The sequence below is a fragment of the Bos mutus genome, chromosome 10, assembly GCF_027580195.1.
Source record: "Bos mutus isolate GX-2022 chromosome 10, NWIPB_WYAK_1.1, whole genome shotgun sequence".
In the NCBI taxonomy this organism is placed as follows: domain Eukaryota; kingdom Metazoa; phylum Chordata; class Mammalia; order Artiodactyla; family Bovidae; genus Bos; species Bos mutus.
In genome coordinates, this window is record NC_091626.1 from 29,322,064 (window position 1) to 29,343,946 (window position 21,883).

The following is a 21,883-nucleotide window of genomic DNA, read 5'->3' on the forward strand; positions in this document are numbered from 1 at the left end:
GTGTGGAACAGTGGCAGTGGAGGGGGCAGGCAGGTGAGGGGGTGGGGCAAAGGGACCCAGCTGACCTGGCTCACCTCGGTGCAGGTGGGTGCTGATGATAACTAAGAAGTAAGTTCTGGGAGCAGGGACAGGGATGGCGACCAGGGCCCAGCCCCAGCAGGAGCTCTCCTGAGAAATCTGGGTCATCTCTTCCTAGGACCTGAAACTTACCTTGATGTACTGGGGAAAACCTCTAATGAACTGCAGAATCTGGCCTACTGGTTTGGGGAATGACAGCAGATGACAAGAGCGGCCCCGACATTGAGCAACACGGTATTTATGGCCTTAAGGTTTCCTGCCAAGAGGTCCGATGTCAGGCTAATGCCCTAACCCTGCTTAAGTCTTCCAGCCCATGATTCCTAGTCAAGATTTCTTTCTCTCCCTTCTCCACTCCTATACCCCCAGGCTCTTCTGCCCTGAGTCTAAATACTTCTCCTTTCTTTACTCAAGTCCCACCCTGAGCCCCCAAGGTCTTATGGGAGAGCGTTCTGGTTGCTTAGATGATAAGTACTGGTACTTAGAGAGCATTCTGGTTACTTAGCAAATACAGTCTGGAAGAAAAGAAAGGGCTGATATTATACTCTGTTGGCCAAAGGGTTCGTTTGGGTTTTTCCGCAAGATCTTATGGAAAATGCTGAGTGAACTTTTTAGCCAACCCAATAGAAGTTCAACCTCCCCAGATCCAAGGGGCTGTGGAAAAAGAACATATTTATAATGTGTTTAAGGCCACTGGGGAATAGGGGAGGAAAGCATTTAAAAACGCTTTATTTTTCTATCATGAAATGTTTCAGGCCAACAGAAACGTATAGACAATAATTTTAAAAAAAACACGTATCCACTATTCATCGTTGTCAAATCTTAATTTTTGTCAGATCTGCTTCTGACTTTTTATGAAATAAACCTCTACAGACAGCTGACGCTTCCAGTGCTCCTCTCTCCAGTGTTACTCCTCTCCTTTGTACGTATGTACCCTACACTTGACTATGTTTACATTTTTACCTCATTTGTAAACACCCCTCAACAACAGACATTACTGTTTTGTGCAAGTTTAATACTTTATATAAACTGTAGTTTTGTATACATATTCTTCTGATCCTTTTTGTTCAGTGTTGGTTTTTGAGATTTGTTGATCTTAAACATATAGCTTTACTTGACTCATTTTTAACTGCAATGTAGTATTCCATTGCACAAATGCACTCAACATAGTTACCCAATCACGTTGATAAACATTTAGAATATTTTCAACTTTTCATGCATCAATGCTGCAATAGACATTCTTGTATAGGTCTATTTATGACCAATATATTTGGATTCCTTATTTTTTTTAATTGAAGTATAGTTGGTTACAATGTTGTATATGGATTTATTTCTACTGCTGCATTTTGTGCTTTGTATTTACTCCTTATTTTCTATATTCCTGTTTCTCTTCCCTGCCTGGATTTAATAGATTTTATTCCATTTCCAGTAGCTACTCTCCTGATTGGAAAGTCATACATTCTATTTGTTATTTCTATTATTCTAGACACAGATGACATCACCCTTGTGGCAGAAAGTGAAGAGGAACTAAAGAGCCTCTTAATGAAAGTGAAAGAAGAGAGTGAAGAAGTTGGCTTAAAACTCAACATTCAAAAAACTAAGATTGTGGCATCCAGTCCCATCACTCTATGGCAAATAGATGGAGAAATAATGGAAACAGTGACAGACTTTATTTTCTTGGGCTCCAAAATCACTGCAGATGGTAACTGCAGCCATGAAATTAAAAGACGCTTGCTCCTTGGAAGAAAAGTTATGACCAACCTAGACAGCTATTAAAAATAGAGACATTACTTTGCCAACAAAGTGTGTCTAGTCAAAGCTATGGTTTTTCCAGTAGTCATGTATGGATGTGAGAGTTGGACTATAAAGAAAGCTGAGCGCCGAAGAATTGATGCTTTCGACCTGTAGTGTTGGGAAAAGACTGTAGTGTTGAGAGTCCCCTGGACTGCAAAGAGATCAAACCAGTCAATCCTAAAGGAAATCAGTCCTGAATATTCATTGGAAGGACGGATGCTGAAGCTGAAACTCCAATACTTTGGCCACCTGATGCAAAGAACTGACTCATTGGAAAACATCCTGATGCTGGGAAAGATTGAAGGCAGGAGAAGGGGATGACAGAGGATGAGATGGTTGGCTGGCATCACTGACTTGATGGACATGAGTTTGAGCAAGCTCCGGGAGTTGGTGATGGACAGGGAGGCCTAGTGTAGTGCAGTCCATGGGGTCGCAGAGTCAGACATGACTGAGCGACTGAAGTGACTGAGACTTAAAGACTTCTATTTGTTTCCCACATTCTCTTCTCCCCCTATTTGTCATATAGGTAGAAGCTCTGACTTTTAACAGAGCACATGGTTATCTAGAATAAAGACTACACTTTCCAATCTTCTCCGTGGCGGGATATAACCACATGAATAAGTGGCCAATGGGATGTGAGTGGAAGGAATGAAGGCAGCCTTTGGGTCATGCTCTCAAAGGGAAGGGACCGGAATGTGGTCATGAGGGTGAACCACCTTCAAACATGCGCAGGCCTCCCCGCAGAGCTAGGCTGCTTATGTCTGGAATGTCACATGAAAAGGAATGGATTTTTTAAACACATGTACTGCCTGGCTCATCCTGTTTCCTAAATCTCAGGCTTCAGGTCTTTCATCAACTTTGGAAACTTTAAAGGCATTATCTCTTGAAGTCATGCCTCTCTTCTCCACTTCTGGAATCTTCAAAAAGGATCTTGTCATTCTGGCATCCACGTCTTAGCCTGTGTCTTCATCTCTCTGCATTGCCCTCGAGTCTGGGTTATGTCCTCAGGCCCATCTTTCCATTCCTGAGGCCTGTCTCGCGTGGCGCCTTATCTGATGTTAATCTAGCCACTGAGTATTTCATTTCGGTGCAAATATTTTCCATGTCTAGCAGTCCTATTTGGTTCTCTTTCTGATCTTTTTGGATGATGTCCTGTCCTCGTCTTATATTTTCAATCACTTTATTATGTCTTCAATAGTTTTATTTTGGGGAGGGCGGGGGCACACTGACTGGCTTGTGGGATCTTAGTTCCCCAAGCAGGGACTGAACCTGGGTCCTCAGAAGTGAAAGTATGGAATCCTAACCACTGGCTGCCAGGGAATTCCCTCAAGTAGTTTTGAATTCATGGACTTTATAGTGTCTTGCCCACAGTTCTTAGAACAGTTGGAACAACAGTTACTAGAAATTCTTGGGGGGCGGAATTGAGTCCAGTCTGTTGCATACATGGACTCTCACTCACTGTGGGCTATTCTCTCAAGTATTCAGTCACTGTGGATCACATATTCGCTTTCACTAAGGACTTTCCTTTTTCCTGTGTAGGTAGACATTTGTGTCCTTGCCTGAGAGGTAAAGGGACTTGCCCTCAGTCACAAAGCTAGAAAGTGGCAGAGCCAGGTAGTCTGGCTCCAAAGCCTGGGTCCTTGTCACCAGCAAGCAGGCTGCCTTCCACAGTTCACACTCTTAACAGAGGGTGAGCAGCAGGGTGGGGATATCCATTCTCCTCTCCTAAAATATCGCGGGGACCTTCAAGATGGCAGAGCAGTAAGATGTGGCGATCACCTTCCTCCCCACAAATACATCAAAAATACATCTACACGTGGAACAACTCTCCTAAAATATCTTCTTTCTCTGAGAGAAAGAAGTATTACTTCTTTCTGAGTAATACTTCTGAGAAAGAAGTATTAGGGGAATAATAGAACCTCCACTGCAGACACCCATGACTCAAGAAGTGATCCAAGACCAAGGAGATTTGTAGCATTTCTTTGGTGTGTTACAGGGAGAAGCAGAGTCGGAAAGAATGCCAGATGACAGATTAGTAAACTGCTTAGATTTTGATCTTTGAAAAAAAAAAAACCTACCTGGGTTTTATTTTATGAGTGTGGGAAGCACCTTATTAAAAGTTCACCTTCCTTGTATTACTAGTTTTGATTTGCATTTCTCTACTAATGAGCAATTTGAGCATCTTTTCATGTGTTTATTAGTTGTCTGTATGTCTTCTTTCGGAGAAGGCAATGGCACCCCACTCAGTACTCTTGCCTGGAAAATCCCATGGATGGAGGAGCCTGGTAGGCTGCAGTCCATGGGGTTGCTAAGAGTTGGACACGACTGAGTAACTTCACTTTCACTTTTCACTTTCATGCACTGGAGAAGGAAATGGCAACCCACTCCAGTGTTCTTGCCTGGAGAATCCTAGGGACAGGGGAGCCTGGTGGGCTGCCGTCTATGGGGTCGCACAGAGTCGGACACGACTGAGGCGACAGCAGCAGCAGCAGCAGCATGTCTTCTTTGGAGAAATGTCTGTTTAGGTCTTCTGCCCACTTTTTGATTGGGTTGTTTTTCTGGTGTTGAGCTGTATGAGCTGCCTTCGTATTTTGGAGAGGGGTGGGATAGGGTAGGAAGTGGTAGGGAGGTTCAAGAGGGAAAGTGAAAGTCACTCAGTCGTGTTCGACTCTTTGTGACCCCATGGACTGTAGTCCATGGAATTCTCCAGGCCAGGATACTGGAGTGGGTGGCCTTTCCCTTCTCCAGGGGATCTTCCCAACCCAGGGACCGAACCCAGGTCTCCCGCATTGCAGGCGGATTCTTTACCAGCTGAGCCAAAAGGGAAGCCCAAGAATACTACAGTGGGTAGCCTATCCCTTCTCCAGTGGATCTTCCTGATTGTAATTTAACCGGGGTCTCCTGCATTGCAGGCAAATTCTTTACCAACTGAGCTACTGGAGAAGCCCTTTCAAAAGGGAGGGGACACATGTATACCTATGGTTGATTCATGTTGATGTATGGCAGAAACCAACACAATATTGTAAAGCAATTATCTTCCAATTAGAAATAAAATTTTTTAAAAAGTTCACCGTACTGCAACAGGTACTAAATAAGCCCTAGAGATCAAATTCACAGTATAATGAATATAGACAACAATATTGTACCCTAGGGCTTCCCTGGGGGCTCAAATGGTAAAGAATCCACCTGCAATGCAGGAGACCTGGGTTAGGTCCCTGGGTTGGAAAGATCCCCTGGAGAAGGGAATGGCTACCCACTCCAGTATTCTTGCCTGGAAAATTCCATGGACAGAGGAGCCTGGCGGGCTACAATCCATGGGGTCTCAAAGAGTTAGACATGACTGAGTGACTAACACTTTCACTTTTCATTGTGCTATAATCATCAAACTTGCTGAGACTAGAATGTAATTATTCCAACCACTAAAATGATAATTATGTAATATGATAGACAAGCTAATTATTGCTGCAATGGTGATCATCCATAATATATAAATGGATCAAATTAACATGTTGTACACCTTGAATTACACAATGTTATATGTCAAATATATTACAATCAATCAACCAATCAATCAAACCTCTAAAAAACAAAAAATGAAAAGAAAGTTGGCCTTCCCCAACTCTCCTCTCTGACAGTGATTTCTTCAGGGACCTTAGAGACTACCTGCTCCCCAGGACTCACCTTGTCGGCCAGCAGCTCTCTGATCTTGCTGGCCTGCAGTCGGAACCGGAAGAGCTGGGTTTCTAGGGCCAAGCAGCGCTTCTGCCAGTCCACACTGGCCCGCGTCTCCACCGTGAGTTCTGCCATGATGGGAGCACCTTGTGGAGATTCCAGGGAGCCCTGAGGACCAGCATACAGAGAGGGGAAAAGATAAGTGTGTGAGGAGGAGTTCGGTGGGGAAAGGAGGAGATCGACGGAAAGCAGAGGAAACAGGGTGGGGAAGGTAAGTGAGCCTGGCTCTCCCTCTGTCCCATGGGCAAGTTCTGAGCTCAGCTGGTCCTGTTTCATCATATGGCAGCTGTGCAGCCTCAGAAAAATCACAAAACCTGAGAAACCGCAAGGAGAACCTTGTCTCACTGTTACAGAAGTGAAAAGCAGGGCTCACTGGTTTTTCATTCAATTATCCATTTAACAAAAATGTGTTCATTACAAATATTCAGTGCCAGACACTGTTCTAGACATTGGAGATGCAAAGGGAAATGAAAGAGGTCCCCCTGTCTTTTCAAACAACTCTTTGGAAAAGTCTAATTGCAAAATTACAATGTAGTCACAATTACTAATCAATATGCAAATAAGAGGAAGCAGAGAAATGGAGTGGACTGTGCTAGGGGGAGGGTGTTGAGGGAAAGCTTAAACTGGGTAGCAGATTCATCCATGATCACAAGGCTAACTGGAGATAGAACTGTGATTCCCAGCTGGGTACTGATTTTTTACAACAATAAAGATTTCAGATGGGGAAAAAAAAATGGAACGAAAGTGTAATTTTCAAATTTCCTTGACAAGTTTCTATTCAGTTGGGATTTCATATGTTGTCATCAAATCATCCTGTTTTGGAACAGATTCCCACTTTCCTTTAAGTTATAAAATGCAAACCAGAAAATTGGTAGATATTTTTCTATAGCCTCTGGAGGAAACCGTGGGCTTCCCAGGTAGCTCAGCTGTAAAGAACCCACCTGCCAATGCAGGAGACACAGGAGACACGGGTTCGATCCCTGGGTTGGGAAGATCCCCTGAAGGAAGAAATGGCAACCCATTCCAGTATTCTTGCCATGGAAAATCCCATGGACAGAGGAGCCTAGCGGATCATTCCATAGGGTCGCAAAGAGTTGGACACAACTGAGTGACTAAGCATGCACACACACTGGAGGAAACCACAAATCTTTAGAATACATTCCAGACAGATGCAGAACAAGCCAAGCAGACACCTATAATATCCCCAGCCAGGGGAATTTACCCAGATGTCTCCTGAAGAGAAACAAACCTGGGTCAGGGATGAGAAAATGAAGAAGAAGAATGTGTATATGTGCATGAGAAGGGAGATATAGACGCAGAGGGGGAACAGAGCAGAGAAGGGCTGGAAGACACATCCATCACCAGGACTTTTTAAATCCCCTTTCTAGGGTGCTTTCCACTCCAGTACTCTTGCCTGGAAAATCCCATGGACGGAGGAGCCTGGTAGGCTGCAGTAAGTGGTGTCGCTAAGAGTCGGACACGACTGAGTGACTTCACTTTCACTTTTCCCTTTCATGCATTGGAGAAAGAAATGGCAACCCACTCCAGTATTCTTGCCTGGAGAATCCCAGGGACAGGGGAGCCTAGTGGGCTGCTGTCTATGGGGTCAAACAGAGTCGGACATGACTGAAGCAACTTAGCAGCAGTAGGGTGCTTTTAATAATTATGCTTGACAATAAGCATAAATTTGGTCTGTCCTAAACCATGACATATGGTCTCCCTACTATCAGGTGATTTTAAAGAATGATTGTTAATTTTCTAGGTTGATACTTTTTTTTTCATTAAAAAACTGGGGGCAATATTGGAAATAAAAGCAAAAATAAACAAATGGGACCTAATTAAAATTAAAAACTTCTGCACAACAAAGGAAACTATTAGCAAGGTGAAAAGGCAGCCTTCAGAATGGGAGAAAATAATAGCAAATGAAGCAACTGACAAACAACTAATCTCAAAAATATACAAGCAACTCCTACAGCTCAACTCCAGAAAAATAAATGACCCAATCAAAAAATGGGCCAAAGAACTAAATAGACATTTCTCCAAAGAAGACATACAGATGGCTAACAAACACATGAAAAGATGCTCAACATCACTCATTATCAGAGAAATGAAAATCAAAACCACTATGAGGTACCATTTCACGCCAGTCAGAATGGCTGCAATCAATAAGTCTACAAGCAATAAATGCTGGAGAGGGTGTGGAGAGAAGGGAACTCTCTTGCACTGTTGGTGGGAATGCAAACTAGTACAGACACTATGGAGAACAGTGTGGAGATTTCTTAAAAAACTGGAAATAGAACTGCCTTATGATCCAGCAATCCCACTGCTGGGCATACACACTGAGGAAACCAGAAGGGAATGAGACACATGTACCCCAATGTTCATCGCAGCACTGTTTATAATAGCCAGGACATGGAAGCAACCTAGATGCCCATCAGCAGATGAATGGATAAGAAAGCTGTGGTACATATACACAATGGAGTATTACTCAGCCATTAAAAAGAATACATTTGAATCAGTTCTAATGAGATGGATGAAACTGGAACCTATTATACAGAGTGAAGTAAGCCAGAAAGAAAAACACCAATACAGTATACTAACGCATATATATGGAATTTAGAAAGATGGAAACAATAACCCTGTGTACGAGACAGCAAAAGAGACACCGATGTATAGATCAGTCTTATGAACTCTGTGGGAGAGGGAGAGGGTGGGGAGATTTGGGAAAATAGCATTGAAACATGTATAATATCATGTATGAAACGAGTCGCCAGTCCAGGTTTGATGCACGGTACTGGATGCTTGGGGCTGGTGCACTGGGACGAACCAGAGGGAGGTGAGGGGAGGGAGGAGGGTGGAGGGTTCAGGATGGGGAACGCGGGTATACCTGTGGCAGATTCATTTCAATATTTGGCAAAACTAATACAATATTGTAAAGTTTAAAAATAAAATAAAATAAAAAAAAATAATAATAATAAAAATAAAATAAAAATAAATCTACTGTTTATTCTCACCCTTCAAAAAAAAACCAAAAAAAAAAAAACCGGGGGCAGGGACTGTGCTATGTAGCATGTGGGATCTTAGTTCCCTGACCAGGAATTGAACTTGTGCCCTCTGCAGTGGAAGCATAAGTCTTAGGTTGATAATATATTTTAATGTTATCTTTTAGAGATAAATATGGCTTACAGGTGAAACGATGTAATGCCTGGGGTTTGCTTTAAAACACTTCACCATAGGAGGTGAGAGGCTGGTATATAGGAGGTGAGAGGCTGGTATACAGGAGGTGAGAAGCTGGTATATAGGAGATGAGAGAGATATATGCAATAAGACTTGTCAAAACACTGATAATTTCTTAAACTGGGTGATGGGTATACTGGTCTCTCTACTTGAATATATGCCTGGAATTTCCCATAATAAAAATTTGTCTTTAGAGAACAGACTTGTGGTTGTCAACGGGAGTGGGGAGAGATGGACTTGGAGTTTGGGATAAGCAGATGAGAACTATCAAATTTAGAATGGATAAACAACAAGGTCCTACTATAGCAGGGAACTATATCCATTCTCCTGGGATAAAACATAATGGAAAAGAACATTAAAAAAGAATGTATACACCACATTAACAAATTGAAAGATAAAAACCATATGGTTATCTCAACAGATGCAGAGAAAGACTGACAAAATTCAACATCCGTTTATGATAAAAACCCTCCACAAAGCAGGCACAGAAGGAACATACTTCAATATAATAAAAGCCATATATGATAAGCCCACAGCAAACATTATCCTCAATGGTGAAAAATTGAAAGCATTTTCCCTAAAGTCAGGAATAAGACAAGGGTGCCCACTCTCACCACTATTCAACATAGTTCTGGAAATATTAGCCACAGCAATCAGAAAAGAAAAAGAAATAAAAGGAATCCAGATTGGAAAAGAAGAAGTAAAACTCTCACTGTTTGCAGATGACATGATCCTCTACGTAGAAAACCCTAAACACTCCACCAGAAAATTGCTAGAGCTAATCAATGAATATAGTAAAGTTGCAGGATATAAAATTAACACACAGAAATCCCTTGCATTCTTATACAAATTAGGGAAATTAAGGAAACAATTCCATTCACCATTGCAATGAAAAGAATAAAATACTTAGGAATAAATCTACCTAAGGAAACAAAAGACCTATATATAGAAAACTATAAAACACTGATGAAAGAAATCAAAGATGACACAAATAGATGGAGAAATATACCATGTTCATGGATCCAAAGAATCAATATAGTGAAAATGAGTATACTACCCAAAGCAATCTATAGATTCAATGCAATCCCTATCAAGCTACCAACAGTATTTTTCAGAGAACTAGAACAAACAATTTCACAATTTGTATGGAAAGACAAAAAACCTTGAATAGCCAAAGCAATCTTGAGAAAGAAGAATGGAACTAGAGGAATCAACCTGCCTGACTTCAGACTCTACTACAAAGCTACAGTCATCAGGACAGTATGGTACTGGCACAAAGACAGAAACATAGATCAATGGAACAAAATAGAAAGCCCAGAGATAAATCCACACACCTATGGACACCTTCTTTGACAAAGGAGGCAAGAATATACAGTGGAGAAAACACAATCTATTTAACAAGTGGTGCTGGGAAAACTGGTCAACTACTTGTAAAAGAATGAAACTAGAACACTTTCTAACACCATACACAAAAATAAACTCAAAATGGATTAAAGATCTAAAGGTAAGACCAGAAACTATAAAACTCCTAGAGGAAAACATAGGCAAAACACCCTCTGACATAAATCACAGCAGGATCCTCTATGACCTACCTCCCAGAGTAATGGAAATAAAAGCAAAAATAAACAAATGGGATCTAATTAAACTTAAAAGCTTTTGCAGAATGAAGGAAACTATAAGCAAAGTGAAAAGACAGCCTTCAGAATGGGAGAAAATAATAGCAAACAAAGCAATTGACAAAGAATTAATCTCAAAAATATACAAGCAGCTCCTGCAGCTCAATTCCAGAAAAATAAACGACCCAATCAAAAAATGGACCAAAGAACTAAATAGACATTTCTCCAAAGAAGACATACAGATGGCTAACAAACACATGAAAAGATGCTCAACATCACTCATTATCAGAGAAATGCAAATCAAAACCACAAAGAGGTATCATCTCACACCAGTCAGAATGGCTGCTATCAAAAAGTCTACAAACAATAAATGCTGGAGAGGGTGCAGAGAAAAAGGAACCCTTTTACACTGTTGGTGGGAATGCAAACTAGTACAGCCACTATGGAGAACAGTGTGGAGATTCCTTAAAAACTGGAAACAGAACTCCAGTACAACCCAGCAATCCCACTGCTGAGCATACACACTGAGGAAACCAGAATTGAAAGAGCCACATGTACCCCAGTGTTCATTGCAGCCTTGTTTACAATAGTCAGGACATGGAAGCAACCTAGATGTCCATTGGCAGATGAATGGATAAGAAAGCTGTGGTACAAAAACACCATGGAATAGTATTCAGCTATCAAAAAGAATGCATTTGAATAAGTTCTAATGAGGTGGATAAAACTGGAGCCTATTATACAGAGTGAAGTAAGTCAGAAAGAAAAACACCAATACAGTATATTAACACATATATATGGAATTTAGAAAGATGGTAATGACGACCCTATATGCAAGACAGCAAAAGAGACACAGATGTAAAGAACAGACTTTTGGACTCTGTGGGAAAAGGCGAGGGTGGGATGATTTGAGAGAATAGCATTGAATCATGTATATTGTCACATGTGAAATAGATCGCCAGTCCAGGTTTGATGCATGAGATAGGGTACTCAGGGCTGATGCACTGGGATGACCCTGAGGGATGGGATGGGGAGGGATGTGGGAGGGGGGTTCAGGATGGGGAACACATGTACATCCATGTGATTCATGTCCATGTATGGCAGAAACCACTACAATATTGTAAAGTAATTAGCCTCCAATTAAAATAAATACATTTTAAAAATAAATAAAAAAGAATGTATATATGTGTATAACTGAGTCACTTTGCTGTACAGCAGAAATTGGCACAACATTGTAAATCAACTATATTTCAATAAAAAAAAGAGAGATGAAAAAATTTGTCATTTAAAAAAATCTCTTTTCCCTTCTTCAGGAGACACATGGTCTCAGAAAACCCAGCCACCTCCTGTATGTCACTAAATATTACCCTGGGGCACCAGTGAGCCTGTCTTTGGTAGGTTCACCACCAATATGCCTCCCACCTGACATGTGACCTCTACAATATCTTTCTCCCATTATACACCACAAACAGCTATTATCTACTGAGTCCTTATTGTATACCAAGCACATGTGGCCTCTTTCATTGTCATGAGAACCCATGAGACAAGGAGTGGGAATTAGTCCACACTCTCAGGTAAGGACTCTGAGGAACAGAGTCTGTGGCTGGTAAGCAGCAGGGCTGAGATTGTCATTCTAAAGTGCCTACTCTTAGCCACTGAGCTCCTTACCCATCCAAAAACTGCAAGAACTGATTTCACAAAGAGTGGAATGGAGAAGACTTCCCTGGTGGTCACTGGTTAAGACTCCAGGTTCCCAATGCAGGGGGCCCGGATTCCAGCCCTGGTCAGGGAACTAGGTCCCACATGCGACAGCCAAAGATCCTGCATGCTGCAACTAAGCCCTGGCACAGCCAAATAAATAAAAATAAGTAAGTATTAAAAAAATTAATAAAAACTTGCATTGTTTTTTAAAAAAGAGTAGAGCAGACTGTTAAGAATGAAACATTTTATAGGCTCTCTCAAGATCCTCAGTGCAAAGGTGAACCTATACCTTAGACTTCCCAGGGCACCCTGGTCTCATATATTCTGACCCTTTATCCTCCATAAGCATGGAGGATATTTGTCATGTGCCCTTTTTGTTTAAAAAACAAGGTCAGTAGACCTGTAGAGAAAGGCCCAACAACGAAACCACTGACAGGTCAGGTGATGGAGCCTTTCGGTTCTGGGCACTCAGAACGCTGGACACATGATCTCAGTCCTGCGCTCCCAGAACTGTCATCCCAAACAATTCGACATTGTGACCTCCCAGCGATCCCCACCTCAAAAGACTGGGACCAACTGGAACGGGCAGGAAGACAAAAGACAAAAACAAAACATGACCTTCTCTGAGCTAAGATCACAGCTGAAAAGACACAACAGAACCTTGTGGGGCCTCCATAGAAGGCCCGGAGGCTTCATGTTTAGTTTTCTTTGTCCTTTAGAGGGGATTTCACTTTCCCTGCCTAAGTACAAAAAGTGGCGGACCGAAGCTAGGACCTTGGAATCCTGCAACCTAGCCCGGGGCTAAGAATTAGCAGTTAAAAGCACCCAAGTAAAACCAAAGGGCAGCAGAAACTCAATTCTTTTGTGTTGTTTAAAAAAAGTTTGGTGAGTGTTAATTCCCTCTTACCGATTGCCAAAGCTGCAGCTCAGATTCTGCTGGAGGGCAGAAACCCAAATTATCAAAATCTCCAGGGACTTTGGAAATAAAATACATCACTGGTCTCTACCCCACGGTGATACCTGAGATTATACCTAGTCTGGAAGGAGTTCTTTCCCCAATCCAGCATCTTCATGACATCACGGTTTTTAGAAGTGCTCAGCTTAATCCTCTCCCTGCCTTGGGGATGCTGGTGAAGGAGCTGGCACTCTTGTTAGGCTTGTCTCAGCATGTGAGTGGAACTAAGAGGTTTCTAAATGGATCTAGAGCAAGGTGCCTGCTGTGAAATCAAGACCCAGAGGCTCTTTCGACAGAGGCAGGTGGCTGGAGCTGCAGCTTTAGTATACAGGATGTTAGGGGGAGATACCAGTAAGTTGAACCTCAGCTGCTAAGTCACCTTGCATTTGAACCGCCCATAAAGATGTGCAAGGATAAGCAGAAATGAACTTGCAGAATGGTCCTTAACTCTTCAAAGCATTGCTTTGTCAGGTGTTATTTCTCTCGTTACCCTCTCGATATCCCCGAGATGGAGGCCAAGTGATACAATTCACACTGAACAGGTGAGCAAACTCCTCGCATCGGTGACTTGCTCAGGGACACAGAGGCAAGCAGTATCAGAGCTGGACTAAGAATCCTGATCTCCCAACATCTAGAACTGTCCTCTTTCCATGAAGATGCTTCTATAGTGGCTGCTGCTGCTGCTGCTGCTGCTAAGTCGCTTCAGTCGTGTCCGACTCTGTGTGACCCCAGAGACAGCAACCCACCAGGCTCCCTCGTCCCTGGGATTCTCCAGGCAAGAACACTGGAGTGGGTTGCCATTTCCTTCTCCAATGCATGAAAGGGAAAAGTGAAGTCACTCAGTCGTGTCCGACTCTTAGCCACCCCATGGACTGCAGCCTACCAGGCTCCTCCGTCCATGGGATTTGCCAGGCAAGAGTACTATAGCGGCAGTGGAGTCTTATGCTACCAGGCTAGCCTAATGAAGATACAGCATTAATGTGCTGCGTTAGATGGGGAAATGACAGAAGGGATATGAGCTGGGGACAAACCCCAGCTCAACTGTTTGTTTCACGTTTTATCCTGGAAAGCTTCACACACACACAAGTAGGGAGGACAGTACAATAAATCCCCATGTGCCCTCCGGCCAGCTATAATGATCACCAACTCATAGTTGCTCTTGTGAAACCTAGTTCTCAATTCCCACTAGTGCCCAGTGTGCTGAATGGCTTGGCAGGCAAGAGTCAAATGGCTGCCATGGCCTTGGCACCTGCTTTAGAACTCCCTAAGGCTCCCAGCGCTCTGGACTGACACGGCCACAGAGGTTAGCAGAGACATGCCTCAAGAGGCAGGGGCCATGGGTAGAAGGGTGGTGGAAAGAGGCAAGAGGAAGTTGTTAGGTGACTTCAGTCTGTATCAGAGAAAACACAAACTTGACCTGGGATAGCTCTGGAAACTTTAGGGATATGGACCAGAAACGGACAAAATGCTGACAGTAAATTTAACTTAACCAATTTTTGTTAGATGATTTCTATGTGTGAGGCTGGAGACACAAAGAGGAACAAAGACCCTGTAGTTTGTGAGGTTTCAGGTCTATGGTCTGAATATCCTGCAACCTTCCTGCAAAGACGGCCAATCAGAGCAAGTGCCTGAAGTCGCTGCAGGAGGCATCAGAAAGTAACAGGGACTGCGTTCTGGGTGCAGTCTCCACTAGGCTGTCCTGTGTCACCTCACTGTGGCTCACTCCCTGAGCGTGAGCACCTTCTGTGAGTCCCACTCACTAGCAGTGGGCTTCTGAAAGGGCTGTGCAGATGAGGCTGACTACCTGCCCAGCTCTGGGCAAGGAAGAGCCCCTTTTCTGGGGATGAAGCCGGAGGGAGGGTGAGTGCACACAGGGGCACAGCTCCCTCAATCTGATCTCCGACTGTTATCTGATCAAGCCAACAACATGCATTTTACCTCTTTCGCATGCTGAGTGAGCATCCCATTTCACAATGGTGGGAGAGTCAGGAAAAGGTGAGCATGTTACAGACTTCTGGGACACAAATCCCAAAAGGGGCTAAGAAATCCAGGAATATAGCATCCCTCAGACAAAAACCAACAAAAAGAAATGGCAGAGTGTAGTACTCAAGATCCTGAGGTTTGGCGCCAAACAGACCTGGGTTTGAATACTGACTCAAGAACGAACTGTGACCTTCAACCATCTGCTTGACTTCTCTGAACCTATTTGAAATTGAAGGCAATAATATTTGAAAGGAGCACAATAATATTAGATCGAACCATGTGAAACTGTCAACACTTAACCATTTTTTGACTTTCAAAAATGGCAATTTCATAGTCCACACTATGCTGGATTTTTTTGAGAATCAAAGGAGGTATTATAATACAAAAGCCTGGCACACAGGAAGTACTCAATAAATAACAGCTACTATCAACAAACAAAAGGCAAACCAACAGTGCCCTGGGCATATTTGGAGATGTGCTCAACACCATTATCAGAGAGCAAGTCAGGAGATTTTTTAAAAAGTCTTTTATCTCAGGACTTTTATCCTGATGGTCCAGCGGTTAAGACTCTGGGTTTCCAACGCAGGGGGAATGGGTTCGATCTCTGGTCAGAGAACCAAGATCCCACATGCTGTGCAGTGTGGCCAAATAAAAAAATTATTTACCTCTTTGTTTTTGAATACTAAGCAAAAGAGTATATATGTACAAAGAAAGGCTTCTTCCCACCCCTGAACTCCAGGCAGAGTTTTCCCCAGAGGCAACCACTGTTAGGAGGATTTGAGTCTTTCTGAGATGTCCCTGCATATACAAGTGTCCATATGTATGCTGCACACACACACACACGCAAATGGTGGCATACTATACACACTGCACTTAATGTAACTCAGAGAGCTTCCTATATGTGCGTGTGTGCGTATGCATGCATGCTCACTCAGTCTGACGCTTTGCAACCCCATGGAATGCAGCCCACCAGGTTCCTCTGTCCATGGGATTTTCCCAGCAAGTACTGGAGTGGGTTGCCATTTCCTCCTCCAGGGGATCTTCCTGACTCAGGGATCAAACCCATGTCTCCTGAGTCTCCTGCACTGCAGGAGGATCCTTTACCACTGCGCCACCGGAGAAACCATGTACATATATAATAATATATACCTGCCCCATTCTTCCCTCAAGCTTTTTAAGAGCTATATTGTATTCTCTTGTATGGCTATTACCTGATTTCATTTGAGTCCCTAATTGACAGACACTTGGGTTGTTTTAAACCTTTCACTAAAACTGTGCTACAATGAATACTCAATGAATAGACATTATTTCATACACATCTCAGTTTATCCCAAGGATAAAGTCCCAGAAATGGAACTGTACCGCTGAGTGATGTACATTTTGCAATGGCCAAAGAGTTCCAACTGCCCTCCCCTGAGGCTATTCTAATTCATACTCCAGCCAGCAATAAGCACCAATTTCCCCACAGAGGTGGTCGGTTTTTAACTCGTTTTTCACAGAAGGGTTGGCCAGAGAACACAGGATGGTGGCTCAGTGGCCAGACTGCTATGGAGTCACTTGGATCAGTAGTGAGGGGATCCTGACACCAGCACCAGCATGTGGAATGCACTCTTCAACCCACAGGGAGCACAGAGTTCTGCAGTTACACAGCCTCAAATGGGGCTTCCCCGGTGGCTCAGGCGGTAAAGAATCTGCCTGCAATGTGGGAGATCTGGGTTTGATTCCTGGGTCAGACAGATCCCCTGGAGAAGGAACTGACAACCCACTCCAGTATTCTTGCCAGGAGAATCCCATGGACAGAGGAACCTGGCAGGCTACAGTCCAGGGGTCCCAAAGAGTCAGACACGACTGAGCAATACACACACACAGCCTCATAGAGAGAAGATGGGAACAATATGGAGCACTCCTCTGCAAGCAGAGTGACTTCTTCCGGTAGCTGATGCCTTCTGGAGAGGGCAGAAGGGGTGCCAGAGGCATTTTCTCAGCTCACTTGTTAGTTTCAATTAGTAACCCAGCTCTGAACAGGCCCCCTCAGCAGCCTGTGGAGAAGGAGGGTGGTGAACAGCGATGTAAATGCAGTTTAAGAGGCTTCCGTTTGAGTCTTGCCTCCTCCACTTTTCAGTTATATGACCTTGGGCAAGTCACTGTTTTTCCGAGTCCTAATTTCCTCCTTTATAAAACGGGGACAATAACGTGCAGAAACACTCGAAGTGGTGTTCTATAAAGAGTTAAGTGATGTTACCAAAGACACAATGTTTGCAGCATAGAAGACAGTCCAAAAAGTTTAAGGAGCAAATAACTTTTCCACTGAAGTTGATATTAAAATCATCTTTCAAGCAGCAGTTTTAGCCAGAACTAAAGCTTTGTCCTTAAGTTTCATGAGGTGTATTCATAGTAAAAGCTTACTTGTCCCTTGGCAGGAACAGATCCAGAGCTTCCCTGGTGGCTCAGTTGGTAAAGACTCTGCCTGCGATGCAGGAGACTTCCCGCAACACTTAGGTTCCATCCCTGGGTGGGTGAAGATTCTCCGGATAAGGAAATGGCAACCCAATGCAGTATTCTTGCCTGGGAAATCCGATGGACAGAGGAGCCTGGCAGGCTGCAGTCCATGGGGTCTCAAGAGTCAGACACGACTGAGCGACTAAACCACCAGGCACAGATCCAACAGAGAGCAGATCTACTCCCAAATGAGGGTCTTCATTGCCCCTGCCACCTCCATTAAGACCCCCCGCGCCCCGGTGACCGATTCCTCTCTAAGGCTTCTAGGACGCAAAGTTCCTGCTGTCATTTGGCGCCCGACTGGTTTTCTCTTCTGTTTGGCTGACCTGCCTCCATAAATCAAGCCTAATCCACCGGGACCCTAAGAGAACCACCTAGGAATCACAGAAGCGATAACCCGAGATGAGACCGGGAAGAAAGCGGGAGCCTGCTAGAGCTCAGGCAACTCGGTGGAAAGCCTGCAGGTTCGCTCCGAGGGCCCTTCCAGGGAGCAACTGGATCGAGCCTGTCCCAAACTCCGGATCCTCTCCAGGAAGGCTACTCCTCGCCTGTTGGTGCCAGTTCCCCGAGCCCGACGCTCCGTTCCCAGCGCTCCTGGCTGCTAGGAGCTTGTTTCCAGGTAGGGAGGCACCTGCTCCGGAATCGCCCTCCGGCCAGAGGCAGCGGATCCTCTCTCAGTCTAACCAAACACCCTCCCGGGCCAGCGAACCCTCACTCCCACGCCCGCGCGCACCGTATCTCTGCCCGAGGGGCTCCCGGGGGCCGCTCACCTCCAGCCAGATCCCGGGCGTCCCCGCCGCGCACCGGGCACACGGGCGCCTCCGGCGCGCGTCCGCCGCTGACCTTGCGTCGATCTCGCCCGAGTCCTCCGCGGCCGCCGGGTCTCCGCTCCCCGGCAGCAGGGGTCGGCGTGGGCGGGGCGGGCCGGGCTGGCCCGGGAGGTTTGCCCGCCCGCTGGCTGCACAAAAGCCGAGCCGACCTCGCAGAGCCCCATTCAATACTCCGCCGCGCCCCCTCCCCGCCCGCTCCTTAAAGGCAGAGCGCCAGGCTGGGTTCCCGGGGCGGCTCGCGGAGAGGCACAGGAAATGACCTCAGCAGGCTCCAGCCTCCCACCTCTCGGCACCGCCGGGCTCGTCCCTGGGGCGGCGGGGGCGGCGGCGGGGTCCCGCGGGCCGAGAGATGTCCCGAGCTCCGGCCCCGAGCTCTCTGCAGAGGCCGAATCAGCGGCCACCTGGGGCGGCCGGGGCGCCCCAGCATCTCCTCAGCTCACAACCAGCCTGAGACCCTCCCTGGATGGGGCGCAAGACCAGACCCTCCCCCGTCCCCCCTCGAAAGGAGGTTCCCGTATTGGTCGAACGACTTGCAGGAACCGTCACGCCTGGATATTTGGAGCAGAAATCCTTATTTCAAAGAGTCTGTCCCATTGGGAGACCAAAGTTCTAATATGTAATATGAAGGAAAAAACAAAACTCACCGCAGCCTAGAGGGTAACTTGCTTGCGTCCGTACGTCTGTATGTATGCATGCACGCATTATTTATTTTAAAGGAGCCGGCGGGCCGAGGAACCGGAAAGGCAAACAGGACGTCGCCTGCGCGGGCAGCTCACCGTGCACCCTTGCAGCCCCTGCGCTCACCAGTACAATCCTAAACCTGCCGGGGGTTGGGGATGGGGGTGGAGTACTCAGTTTTTAGTTAGGTGGATATGGGGTAAAGACGATGAATATGGAGAATATTGCAGGAAAGGATCCACGTTTCATAACAGCTTTCTTCCCCAATCCGGCAGGCTCTCAGGCTAGTTCTGAACAGAGGCAGACTCACCAGAGTTTCTCCCCAGGGACTTTGAAAGTTTCTTTCCAAGTGGTAGTGCCTCCCCGGCTGCACCCCACGTTTGAATCTGAGTGTCTGGAGGTTAGGCTGGAAAGTTGTGCAGTTAATAAGGCCTCCAAGTAATTCTCATGCACAATTTTGAGAGCCCAGAATCTGGAAAGCTGACTCATGTAGTTCAGGAGGCCAAGGGCGAAAGTTCAATAGGGTTAATGGGACTTCATGAGCTTACACGAGAGGGCAATGGCAACCCACTCCAGTACTCTTGCCTGGGAAATCCCATGGACGGAGGAGCCTGGTAGGCTGCAGTCCATGGGGTCGCGAAGAGTCGGACACGACTGAGCAACTTCACTTTCACTTTTCACTTTCATGCACTGGAGAGGGAAATGGCAACCCACTCCATATTCTTGCCTGGAGAATCCCAGGAATGGGAGCCTGGTGGGCTGCCTTCTATGGGGTCGCACAGAGTCGGACACGACTGACATGACTTAGCAGCAGCAGCATGAGCTTACACATGGACTCATACCTCCTGAGGATTGGAATAGATCAACCCCAAACTGTGGGTAACTGGCCTGTGTCCCCTTCAAGACTGGAAATATTGCTAAGGAAGCCCCAAAACAAGTCCTGTGGAGTTTGTCAAGGAGACTTATGCTCATTCATGCATGCATTCACTCACTTTGAATAGGTAATCATTCACATAGTATAAATTTGAATTATTAATAATACCAAAGGGCTAACAATGAATAAGTCTTCTTCCTCCACTGTCCCTTGTCCGCTAGTGTGTGTGTATGCGTGTGTGTGTGTGTGTGTGTATGTGCACTCAGTCGTGTCTGACTCTTTGCAACCCCATGGACTGCAGCACGCCAGGCTTCCCTGTCCTTCACCATTTCCCAGAGCTTGCTCAAACTCATGTCCATTGAGTCGATGATGCCATCCAACCATCTCATCCTCTGTTGTCCCCTTCTCCTGCCTTCTGTCTTTCCTAGCATCAGGGTCTTTTCCAATGAGTTGGCTCTTCACATCAGGTGGCCAAAGTATTGAAGCTTCAGATTTAGCCTCAGTCCTTCCAGTGAATATTCAGGATTGATTTCCTTTAGGATTGACTGGTTTGATCTCCTTTCAGTCCAGGGGACTCTCAAGAGTCTTCTGCAGCACCACAGTTCAAAAGCATCAATTCTTCGGCACTTAGCCTTCTTTATGGTCCAACTCTCATATCCATACATGATTACTAGAAAAGCCATGCTGCTAAGCTGCTAAGTCACCTCAGTCGTGTCCAACTCTGTGTGACCCCATAGACGGAAGCCCACCAGGCTCCCCTGTCCCTGGGATTCTAAAGGCAAAAACACTGGAGTGGGTTGCCATTTCCTTCTCCAATGCATGAAAGTGAAAAGTGAAAGTGAAGTCACTCAGTCGTATCCGACTCTTAGCGAACCCATGGACTGCAGCCTACCAGGCTCCTCCTTCCATGGGATTTTCCAGGCAAGAGTACTGGAGTGGGTTGCCATTGCTTTGACTATATGGGCCTTTGTCAGCAAAGTCATGTCTCTGCTTTTTAATAGGCTGTCTAGGTTGGTCATAATTTTTCTTCCAAGGAGCAAGCATCTTTTAATTTCATGGCTGAAGTTACCATCTGCAGTGATTTTGGAGCCCCTCCCCAAAAAAGTCTGTCACTGTTTCCACTGTTTCCCCATCTATTTGCCATGAAGTGATGGGACCAGATCCCATGATCTTAGTTTTCTGAATGTTGAGTTTTAAGCCAACTTTTTCATTCTCTTCTTTTACTTTCATCAAAGGCTCTTTAGTTCCTCTTCGCTTTCTGCCATTAGGATGATGTCATCTGAATATGTGAGGTTATTGGTATTTCTCCTGGCAATCTTGATTCCCATTTGTGCTTCATTCAGCCTGGCATTTCACATGATGTATTCTGCATAGAAGTTAAATAAGCAGGGTGACAATATACAACCTTGACGCACTCCTTTTCCGACTGAACCAGTCTGTTGTTCCATGTTCGGTTCTAACTACTGGTTATTATGATACATCACCAAAAAAAGATACTACATAATTATTAACTATATTCATCATACTGTACATTTCATACTCATGACTCATTTATTTTGCAACTGGAAGTTTGTACCTCTTTATCTCCCTCACCTATTTCTTTCCTCTCCCCAGTCTCCTCCCTCTGATAACCACCTGTTTGTTCTCTGTACCTATAACTCTGTGTTTTGTTATGTTTGTTCATTTGCCTTACTTTTTAAATGGTTCCCTAGCATGCCTAATGATGGATATTTAGAACATTTCCAGTCTTTGGCTATTATATACCTTGCTGCAGTGAGTATCTCTATACCTATTTCTTGGTCCACATATGTGACTATCTTTACGGTTTAACACTTAGAAGTGGAATTGCAGGATGTAAACACAATGTGAATTTTAAATTTCAATAGATGCTGCGCTCTGCCCTCAAAGGAGA

At 44.9% G+C, this 21,883-nt stretch overlaps 1 protein-coding gene across 1 annotated transcript in view; it reads right to left on the reverse strand.

The window, feature by feature from the left end:
* Window positions 1–18,646, reverse strand: part of PLEKHH1 (pleckstrin homology, MyTH4 and FERM domain containing H1) — a 56,015-nt gene extending 37,369 nt beyond the window's left edge. The window contains exons 1-2 of the mRNA XM_070377669.1: window positions 18,360–18,646; window positions 5,551–5,709 (exon numbers count right to left, since the gene is read on the reverse strand). Coding sequence (XP_070233770.1) covers window positions 5,551–5,676 — 126 coding nt within the window. The 5' untranslated portion in view covers window positions 5,677–5,709; window positions 18,360–18,646. The remainder of the gene's footprint in view (window positions 1–5,550; window positions 5,710–18,359) is intronic.
* Window positions 18,647–21,883: the final 3,237 nt, after the last annotated feature.